The 10,561-nt window shown below is 35.5% G+C and overlaps 1 protein-coding gene across 1 annotated transcript; it reads left to right on the top strand.

The window, feature by feature from the left end:
- Nucleotides 1-1,403: 1,403 nt before the first annotated feature.
- LOC146137984 (caspase-3-like) lies at nt 1,404-9,246 on the top strand. Its single transcript, XM_083394114.1, has 7 exons — nt 1,404-1,520; nt 2,030-2,199; nt 3,579-3,729; nt 5,240-5,418; nt 6,146-6,284; nt 8,333-8,430; nt 8,501-9,246. Exons 1-7 carry the CDS (start codon nt 1,439-1,441, stop codon nt 8,651-8,653), a joined length of 972 nt encoding a protein of 323 aa, XP_083250240.1. The 5' UTR covers nt 1,404-1,438; the 3' UTR covers nt 8,654-9,246.
- The last annotated feature ends 1,315 nt before the right edge of the window (nt 9,247-10,561 follow it).

The raw sequence follows: 10,561 nt of genomic DNA, 5'->3' as shown, positions 1-10,561 counted from the left end.
CTAGCGCCATATTCGTTATATTTTCACTATGCTTCGGAAATTGCGAAATCCAAAATATTACTATACTGTAGCTTATTATGTACTGCTCAACATTTGAGCATCGTTTCTCAAATATTGTGTGTTGAAATAACCTGATTTGAAACAAGTTATTTTTCAAATTACTTAACTGCAAACCTGGTCCGTTTATATAAAATTTGGTTAGATCTAATTTGCTTATTTGAACATAGTGATGACGTCATTTGGTATCGGATGAGATTGCTTAAATTTTTTCCAAAATACCGGAATGTAATATAAACGATTGGACATCACTAGTAAAAAAACAATATTATTGTATATCTGTCATACATGAGAATAGCATAGTATAAAAATTGCGAAAATAAATTTGTTTCGGTACAAAAAAGGAACCTGTTTCATGTGACAATACATGTGGGATGCGAAACCATACGAGCAATAGTCTTCAGTTTACGATTCTGGAACATCCCTAAAAATAAGTCACACGGATGTATACGCCCACACACTGTCTGTCTGGCGCCAACCAGCAATTGAAATTAACCTGCATTATACGCTCAATGGTGGCTATCGTGTTTATTCCTGTTTATGGGAAATGTAGGCTACATTTTTTGTAAAAATGTGCCATAAATTTTTTTCAATATATATTTACCTTGCATTTAAATCCTCTAATCCGGGTCAATATTCGAAATCCGGGACTACTACAACCGAACAATACTACTGACGCTTGAACAAACCAGTCGCGCGGAAACAGCTAAGCGTTGCGAAATCGTCACATGTCATAGCCATACTATAAAATAGACCAAACAATGGAAAGACCCTGTTGGAAAATTATTGGCGAGATAACCCCACCTACGCAAGTAGGTGTAAGGTTGGCGCACAATCGCTATCGATCGCCGAGACAGCGTTATGGCAAAGCACACATTTCCTATAGCTCCCGCTTAACTTCGATCGATGATTTGAAAAGTGACGTCACGGTTAATGTTTAAGCGCAAAAACCTTCAAGTACTCGGTTTGCTTAACACGCCTTCACTATTGTGAAAGAAGTACACAAGGGGCAAATCGTTTTATTTGTCCATGCAGCCCATATCGAAGTATTTGAGGCATCTGTACAGTGTGGAGCAGACATACTAAAAAACTTTTAGACGAACCATTTAAGTCTACCTATGAACAATTCAGTAAGTGAAAGTAATTTCGTTTAGAAAGAAATATTTTGTTAGTGACTAATTTTTGTTGCGCGTTACGTAATCCTGTCATTCGCTTCAGTTAACGTGCGGTTTACAACCTGGTGATTTTCTTGCTTTTATTACCACATTTTCTCCTAAAAAGCGACAAAAGGCCAAGGAGAACGTCTCGTGCTTCAGTCACCCAGGCAGTTGGTCTATCAGGCAACTTAGTAATTTTGTTAAAGGGTTTTTCATTTAAAATTATGCCAGAATCTTACGAGTTTTATTCACAGGATGAAATGTTGACCAATGAAAACGGTCAAAATAGAGGCATTCGGGTCGTCGGTAAGCGCTGTACACTACTGTATCCAATTTATGTATGATGTATCATATTATCTAACCGTATGTTGTCGAAAAAGCTAGTTATACAGTTGCTGTACAGAAGCGCCATGTTTGTAGCATGAATATTTTGTAGGGCTCAATAAATTAGACCATCATCGTAAAGCAATTGCAAGAGTGTTTATCGCAATATTGTTTTCCCTACAAATTTTGGACAAGTATACAATTTAAGGAGTTTTTTTGCCAGCCTGTAGCCCTATAAGATTTGCTAGCCTTCTTACTGAGTGTAGGATATAAAAACACCTATAAAATATGCATTGCAACATAGCACGTGCTAAGCGTTTGTGTGTAAACCACATTAAAAATAATAAATTTCAAGTGACACTCTAAAAATAAAATAAAAACGTTGTGTGTGAGCTGGTTAAGATCATCGAAAAAGCTATAACTGTTGTGTTGAACCAAGCGTGTGAAATGTTTGTCGTCGCTTAAGTTTGCTTTGTTTGTCGATCGAATAGGCCAGGATTGTGTCGACGCCGGTGGATTTGAAAGCGACGTGTGGAGAAGACGGGAGGGCCCAGAAGTACAACATGTTTCTGCCGAGGATTGCCTTGGGTCTGTGGTGGACAACTTCACGTACAACATGCGGCGGCCCAACCGTGGCGAATTTGTTGTCTTTAACCATTCGGTAGGTACAGTTGTGAAGTTTGTTCGCAATGCTATATAACCAAAATTAGATATCAACGGTGAAACGTTCTAAAATACATTAGGGTAAACTTTCGCAACTGAGTGTCTATAGCAGTGGCTCATAACCTTTGGTAACCTGTCAAACCCCTATGTTATTCTGCAAGCGTTCGAACCCCAAATTTACGATTAGTATTCGTTTCTTACTCCTAGCAGCTAAAACTGAGTATATTCAAATTATAAACTTGCATTTATATAGGTTAAATTAGCCAAACTTTCAGTTTTTAACGTTATATGACACCTTGGTACATAAAATAGATTCGAATTTAGCGTGAAATAACAGCAGTTATGTTTCAAAGGACGTTCTCGTCGAACTATAGTTTCCTTAACTTGTTTCTGCAAGCAAAAACAGTTATGTGCCGAAAATTTCCCCACTTAACCTATCAACAGGGGGCGTGGCGTTGTTTTGCACAATGTGCCCAAAAATGTGCACGCCAAAATGTGCGCACATTTTAACCTGCCTTAAAAAATGTGCGCACTTTTTTAACAATGTGCGCACAACTCTTAGAGTTAGAGCTAGAGTTAGAGTTGGAGTTGGAGTTGGAGTCAATCATGTTGTGGGGGATATAGGATCCACAGTTATAATGGCAACGTGTAAACAAATTACATTATAGCACAAATGACCTGGCGCTAGTCTTAAAAGAATCGTTCAAAGTCCAAATTTGCCATACACAACGTAGATTTTTATCACGCGGAACAGATTGTTCTGACTAATCATAACTCAAATAGGTTGTAACATTTTCAATAAAAGTGACCCAAGCAACAATCAAACTGTCTAAAATTAGTAAAAATGTCTAATACTAACATGTGTATTTTAACACGAAGAGCTTACCCCCCTCCTAAAAAAATGATTATCTCCCGGTTAAGAACTACTACTTCAGAGCTTTTTTTATGATTTGAACAATTTAAATTCAATATGGGCCATCTAGAGATAAGGGATTTACGGTATTCTATGCCCACTCGATATTTTACGCAAGAAGAACAGCCGTCCACTCTGATACAAATTGATATTAAATAAACGACTTAAATATGCATATTTTATTCCAGGATAATAAACCGAAATTTATTAATAGTCATATAAAAAACTTTTTACTTTTTAAATGACATCAATTCTGTTTGTTTGATGGTTTTGGCCTACTGTGTTTTCTACTTAGTTTCTACAAAGTATCGTAAATTACCCATCATCGACTATTGTTATAAACTGGTTGCTTGCGTTCCTATATGGTGATACGTTACGACTTTAAGTCCTAACTAAACGATAGGCACTGTGCAGAACTCCTAGTAAAATGGTTAATTTACATCGTGTTTTTGTTTTTACAATAGACTTTTGATAAGGCGACTGGAATGGGACAAAGACCTGGAACAGAAAAGGACGTATTGGCATTGGAAGAGGCAGCTTCCCATATCGGGTTTAAAAAGATTGTAGTTTACAACAATCTCACCAAAAAAGAACTTTTCGACACAACAAAAATGTGTAAGTCGTTGCCCGTTTCAAATGCCTACATACTATGATGCACATTCTACAACACAAAACAAATTCACTTGACACGGTTAAGACGATTAAAGTGACTAAAAATCGTTTATTGTTTTTCTAAATCGAAAAGCGCTCTACAATATAAAATAATTGAATCCCAAGTGTTCTTCGCAAGATCGTTTCTAACACGTGGTACTCAATAAATAAAACAAATTTTTTGAGGCGATTAGCGATTAGTCTAATTTAGAGATGACCAACTATTTAGCAGAATGGGCCGCATTGCCTTTTTAAAAATTTCGTGGGTCCAAAACCCATTAAAGGGGTGATGTCATAAGTTACATATCGTGACGTCATCAAACAACTTAACTTATAAACACCCGCTCTTTCAAAGTGCGCAAATATAAACACCCGCTCTTTCAACTCGTGCGAAAATATGGAAGTGAATCTCGGCCTTATCGCGGGAAGCGCGAAAAATTGAGTTTCCATGCCGTATCATACCATGGTACAACCACTCTGGACTGATATATTTCCTTAAAACGGTTCGCAAAACACATTGTGAAAAAACAAACATCTTGCCTAACCATGATGGGCGTACAAGAGCTCGATAGCTGTTGAAATGCGACATTAGACTCGAGTATATAGTCTCAGAAAAAATATTTGATTAGGCTGACAGCAAATACTGCGCGTTCTACACGTTTTAATGATAGTCGAAACAATTGTTTTAAAAAAAGGGTACTGAAAGAGAGAATAAGTGGTTGGCCGCACGAAAACCTCAGGCGGGCCGCGGGTTGGACATCCCTGATCTAAATTAAAAGAAAGGCCCTGCAAAAATGTTTAGTGGCATTGGGCCTACCACGTTGTTTTACAACAGGGATGTCCCAGACCTGATGTTTACGTACGTCCCACTACTTATTCTTACTTTCAGTAGCCTTTATTTAAAACAATTGTTTCGACTATCATCAAAACATGTAGAAAGCGCAGTATTTGATGTAGGCATAATCTTATACTATTTTATAATCGAGTCTAGTGTATAAAGAGACTATAATTGAGTCGAGTGTCTCGCTTCAACTTCTATCGAACGCTTGCGCACCCATCATTGTTAAGCAATGTGTGTTTTTCTAAATGTGTGTTTATGCGGACCGTTTTAAGGAAATATATCAACTCAAAGGTGTCATACCATGGCATGATTCGTCTTATCAACTCAAAACTCAGGGCCGAGATTTACTTGCACACGATTTCACTCTCGAAGAACGTGTGTTTATAAGTTAAGTTGTTTTATGATTTTATAATATGACGTAACTTATGACGTCACCCCTTTAATTAAATAGGTTTGGCAATGCGCCCATTGTGCTATAAAAGGTTGGTCATCCCTGCTTTATAAAAACACAGCAGTATGTTGCATGAGACCCTCGGTTTGCTATAAAATGGAAAAAAGTTCCCAATGTTGGTATCTGCTTTTCTAAGTTAGAAGGGTATATTTATATTTGAAGGTAGGCTTTTTACTTTCCAGATTCCAAAACAGACCACACCGACAATGATTGCTTCATTTGCGTTATTTTAACTCACGGGGAAGAGAACGATACGCTATTCGCCCGCGACAAAAAGTACACACTTAAAAAGATTACGAAGAAGTTTCGCGCTGACAAATGTCCATCACTCGCTGGAAAACCAAAGTTATTTTTCATTCAAGTATGTCGTTTTGATACATCGGGAGCAAAAATATTCTGGTATACTTTCAGCTCGAAAAGATATAAAGTGTTTACTGTTTACCGCTTTTATGGGCAACCGTAAATTTACATAGAGTTATTATTGAAATAATACGTTAGTCACATATGGCGTTAAATGCAAACTAGCAAGAACGAAGTTGTTAAAATGGATTTAAAATCAAGTAACACTTTCGTTGCGGAGCAGCTATGTTCAGGGTGTTTAAAATAAATTATGTCAATATAAACTATTTCTATGCTGGTTTATTTATATATAGCTTAATCTGCTAGTGAAGTTATTCCAATAGGCATCGCATTTTACGGATGTAAATATTAATCAAAACCGGTGGTTCTCAAACGGGTTCCACCGACACTATGAGTCTTATGAGGAGGTTTCAAGGCGGGCACACCACATATTCAAAAAGAATGACTAACATCATTCGAAATTATTTTCATATTAATAAATTAATTGACAGAATTTGTAACGTATAATAGATTGTATAAGAAATATTAGGAATGCTATGTTTTTTTTGTTTACAAGTGGCATTCTTTTATTTATTTACTGTTTGAAAAACACAATGGAGTCTGTGATGCTTTCATAGAAGTACAAGAGACATGTCAGGTTAAAAAGTTCGAGAACCAGTGATCTGCAGACATAATAAAGATATTTTGGGGGACAACTCTCTCTCGAATTAAACAATTACAATCCTTAGGCTTGTCGTGGAAACAAATTCGACAACGGAGCCTGGGAAGATGTTGTGGACTCCATTCCGCAAGGAGCGGAAGAACTGGAACCTCTTCGAAGAATTCCCGTCGAAGCCGATTTCTTGTTTGGGCATTCTACTTGCGAGGGTAAGAAGTTCATGGTAATGTTTACAATTTGTCGTGGATAATGTTATGACGATTGGCCTTGCAATTGGAGAAAATTCATTTTAAGACGTATTACAATAACAGCCTATAGCAGTGCTTCCCAACCAGTGCATCGCGACCCATTGTTGGTTCATGAAGCTATTTCAGGCAGGTCGCGAAGCATTTCTAAATGTTACAGTTTTCTATTAGATCGGAAAATTATTGCATTACTATTACGTAGCATTTATGCAACAATGTAAGAAATACGTAACAATTGGATGTGCTGTGTCGCATGAAGTATTTTTTTTGTATTTAAGTACGTACTCCAGTAGTAAAAATGCAGGTTTTATGTACCTGTTAATCTTATTTCCAATAAGTTGCATTTCAAATTAAATAAATTTGGTTATTTTGGTAGCACAATAAACTTACTTGCATAAAAAGCTGGTCGCGAATTAAAAAAGGTTTGGAAGCATTGGCCTTCGCCCTATAGCATTAGAGACAGCTTGTTAAAGATAATATAAAGGGGTCAAGACAGTGCTTCTCAAAGTGGATTTTTGTGGGTTTGGAAATAAAAAGTACTTAGTGAGTCCTTAGCGCAACCAAATAGGTAAATTATTCTTTGATTTAGGCATCAAGCGGAAAGTTAGACAAATAAACTATACACAAAATAGTACTTATACACAATTATTACTTATTTCTAAGTTAAGTAAAGTTTATGTTATGAGTTATTTTTATTGAAGTAGTCAACGCATGCATCGCATCAATAAAAAATTGCAATGGTTAACCACGAAAAAGTATATATATTTTTTGGCGGATATTTCTCATTGATTTGTAGAGGAGATCGGGGTTGGCTCGTTAGGTGTTTTTTTAATTGATTTTTTTATTGCTAAATGACATATGTATATAAATTTAAACAATCCTATGTCGAAAACTGGTAGAAATATGGTTAGTTTAAATAAATCAGACATTTATCAATAAGAGCCCAAATGAAAGGCGCTCATATGTCACAAGTTATCCCGAAACGAGCTATGTTCCGACATGCTCGGGATAATTTTGGACAACTTGCCTCTAACGTAATTAACTAATTATTAAAATGGAACCGAAATTTAAGCCTTTAATATGTAGACTAAGCATGTGCAGATTGACATAGCGCATATTGTAGCAAAAAGGTTAATAAAATAGCGGCCGTTTCCGTCTTTGGTCGAACTACATTTTAATGGATTTAGTTTGATGAAACTACACTTCTAGTATCAGTAATTACCAGTGTTGTAAACAAGTCATTTTGAAATGACTTAAGTCCCAGTCAAGTCATTCGTGAAATAACTTCAGTCCAAGTCAAGTCTTTTTAAATGAATAACAAGTCAAGTCCCAGTCCAAGTCATCGGTTGCCCAAGTCAAGTCCCAGTTAAGTCATAGTTAGAGCAAGTCAACTTCAAGTCCAGCCCTTGTCAAAAAAAAATAAAACTTTAAATTATAAAAACCGGCAAACTCTTCCAGTATGAGCAACTCAAGCAAAAAATTAACACAAATGCAACATATTACAAGCAAATTGTTTTATGCGCAAAGATTGGGATAAATAACGCAATTTTATAAACAATTGCCTAATTAAAACAATTTATTTTAACTTAAGTCAATTGTCCAATGATTTAAGTCAAGTCAAGTCATTTTTCCCAAAAGACTTATGTCAAGTCAAGTCATTAAAAAACAGTGACTTAAGTGCACTTAAGTGCACTTAAGTCAAGTCATTGACATAAGTCATTACAACACTGGTAATTACCGATCGCTCGTTAGGATGAACTATGAATGTTAAGTGTGCCCTTGTCGTGCGAACACTTCGTTGCATCAGCGAAATTATTTGCTTAGCAGGATTTAGCTTGTTTCGCAGTGTGAAAATCTTATGGAGTGTCCCAAAAGGCATGCTGACATTTATTTAATAATATCTAGTTTGATACAAACTGTAGAAAATCACGCCACACTTATTAATGACGTCACGTTGTGAGAAATGATTTGGTGACATCAATTTAAAGAGTTTTGTTGAAACGTTACGACAGATTACTATTCGTGGCGAAACAAAGCAAACGGTTCCGTCTTTATTCAAAACTTGTGCAAGAGTATTTTGGAGTACGGTCTACACATGGAAATAATGCAGGTACGTATTAAAAAATTGCCATTTAGAATTAATAGTTTGTGTAAAACATAACTATTTTTTTATTTTTTAGATACTGACGCGAGTAAACAGAAAAGTCGCTTTGGAGTTCGAGTCGAGTACAAATCGGGCTAGCTGCAACAACAAAAAGCAAATGCCTTCAATTACCACTCGCTTGACAGCAGATCTTTATTTTACTATCAATAAAGGGATTACAACGGTTTGATTAAATGGGTCTTTTTTGTTTGGTTGTTTGTTTTATTTTTTGAATAACAAGTATGGTAAAAGTTGTGTGACCGTGATTGTTGCTTTTATTACGAATTATGGCAACATTTGTAATGTGTTGACTTGTAAGTTAAAGTTATTTTTTCTTAGCAGATCATTTTTCTTTTTTTCTATAGTTTTTTAATTGTTTTTTTTCTTTTTTGTCATTTTTAAGATAAAAAAATTCGGGCCAGGCCACGATCGAACAATCGATCAAGCAAATATCGTGCAGAACAAGTATATACGTTCTATACTGCAATATTAAAGTATTGTGTCAAAACACGATGGCGTGCAGGTTGCATTAGATATTTATCTTCGTAATAAACACTTTTAAACATACTAACAGATTTTTTTAATAATAGTAGCCGTATAGGTTTATGTCATCAATTCCTTGGAGATAAAATGTTACTAAAAAAAAAAGTGTAAAACAAAAATTTTACGAATATCTTCTGAAAAAATAGTTTTAATTTTTTAGCATGCTAAATATTTTGTCTCTCGTCTCTTATTGTCGGGTTGTTATTAAGATAGGCTAAGAGTAAACATCTAGGAAGGAAAATTGCGATCGGTTAACAAACAAATACTCATTTATCAGATATTTTCACCTACGAAAAAAAACTGTTTTGTTTTGCAGTGGCTTATTTTGTAAAGTCGCTTTGAAATATAATTACAAGTTTTGTCTTTAGATAAACATTTTATTTTAGACATCGACATGCTCCAATTGGTAAAACCGTTGATGAATCCCAATAAAACAATTTAATTTTTTCGTGGAATTACAAATATCAGTGCAATATGAGATAATTTTATTGTTATAAGTTGTTCAGTAATTGTAATTGTGGCAGTACAGCGCCATTTCAACACGTTCAGCATCCAGTCTGTGCCACTTCTCCGTCAAACCTCTGCAGTTGAATAGGTACCACCAACCACCATTAGAGAAATCTGCACAATTGCGTGCGTTCCTAAACGTCAAAAAACAGGTGATGGTAAGAGCTGGACTAGACTAGGTCAAACGGTATAATACGAAGAGGTGCTCGAAATTTAAGTGGCAAAAGGCATTTCTTGGATAGTATGAATCTTAAACAAGCTATAACCTTCTTTTGGCAACGATCGTTGTATATCCGAAGGTGCCACAACCTAAAAGCTATCTGCAGTATGTGTTATTTTCGAAAAATTAAAGGCATAAAGCAACTTTGTAATTTAAACAAAACATCTCTGTTTTATGGTACCTTTTACTTAGTCTTATTAACGACAAAGCCGTCTTTACCTGTCATTATCGACATCGTACGTGCTAAATGGAATGACTTTTCTCGTTGGAAAAAAGTTGGTTTTTAGCCCTTCCTTGCGGTAGGAGGAAGATGAAGCTTGATAATGGTTTTCTTCGCTGGAGACGGCAAACCCGCTAAAATGATTTTGGTTAATCTTGTAGAATGAACACATAAAATTCACTGAATTCGCAATTATAAAAGACATAAAACAATGTTTATGGTCATAACTATGGCGAATGTCTTTTACTTGTCATAAAAGTCAAAATTTTGTCAAGTTACAATCGAATAAAATTGCACATAAATCGTTTACAAATTTAAAAAATATAATCACCTTTTTTAAAATTGTCGTTCAGTTAAAATTTTATCAATAACTTCATAGTTTTGGGTTATATTCAACTAATATTCAACTAAATTTTAACTGTAAATGTATTATATCTTCATTAGAGCAATATACAGAAGGCCTACACGCGAGTTGCAGAATTAACCACTCAACCACCCAGGCCTACATTATCGCATTAGGTCAGGGGTTCTTAAACTTTTTTCACCGCGGACCCCTAAAATTATTTATGCTTCGCGTGGACCCCTGTAGGCAAGAAGTTATTAAAAAT

Source organism: Ascidiella aspersa, chromosome 7, assembly GCF_963924565.1.
Source record: "Ascidiella aspersa chromosome 7, kaAscAspe10.2, whole genome shotgun sequence".
Lineage (NCBI taxonomy): Eukaryota > Metazoa > Chordata > Ascidiacea > Phlebobranchia > Ascidiidae > Ascidiella > Ascidiella aspersa.
The sequence above is the reverse complement of the archived record's forward strand: the minus strand, read 5'-3'. Positions and strand labels throughout refer to the sequence as shown.

Coding starts and splice junctions, on each gene's coding strand:
- LOC146137984 (XM_083394114.1), top strand. CDS start 1,439: ATGCCAGAATCTTACGAGTTTTATTCACAGGATGAAATGTTGACCAAT. Junction 1,521..2,029: donor TAGAGGCATTCGGGTCGTCG/GTAAGCGCTGTA, acceptor TCGATCGAATAG/GCCAGGATTGTGTCGACGCC. Junction 5,419..6,145: donor CAAAGTTATTTTTCATTCAA/GTATGTCGTTTT, acceptor TACAATCCTTAG/GCTTGTCGTGGAAACAAATT.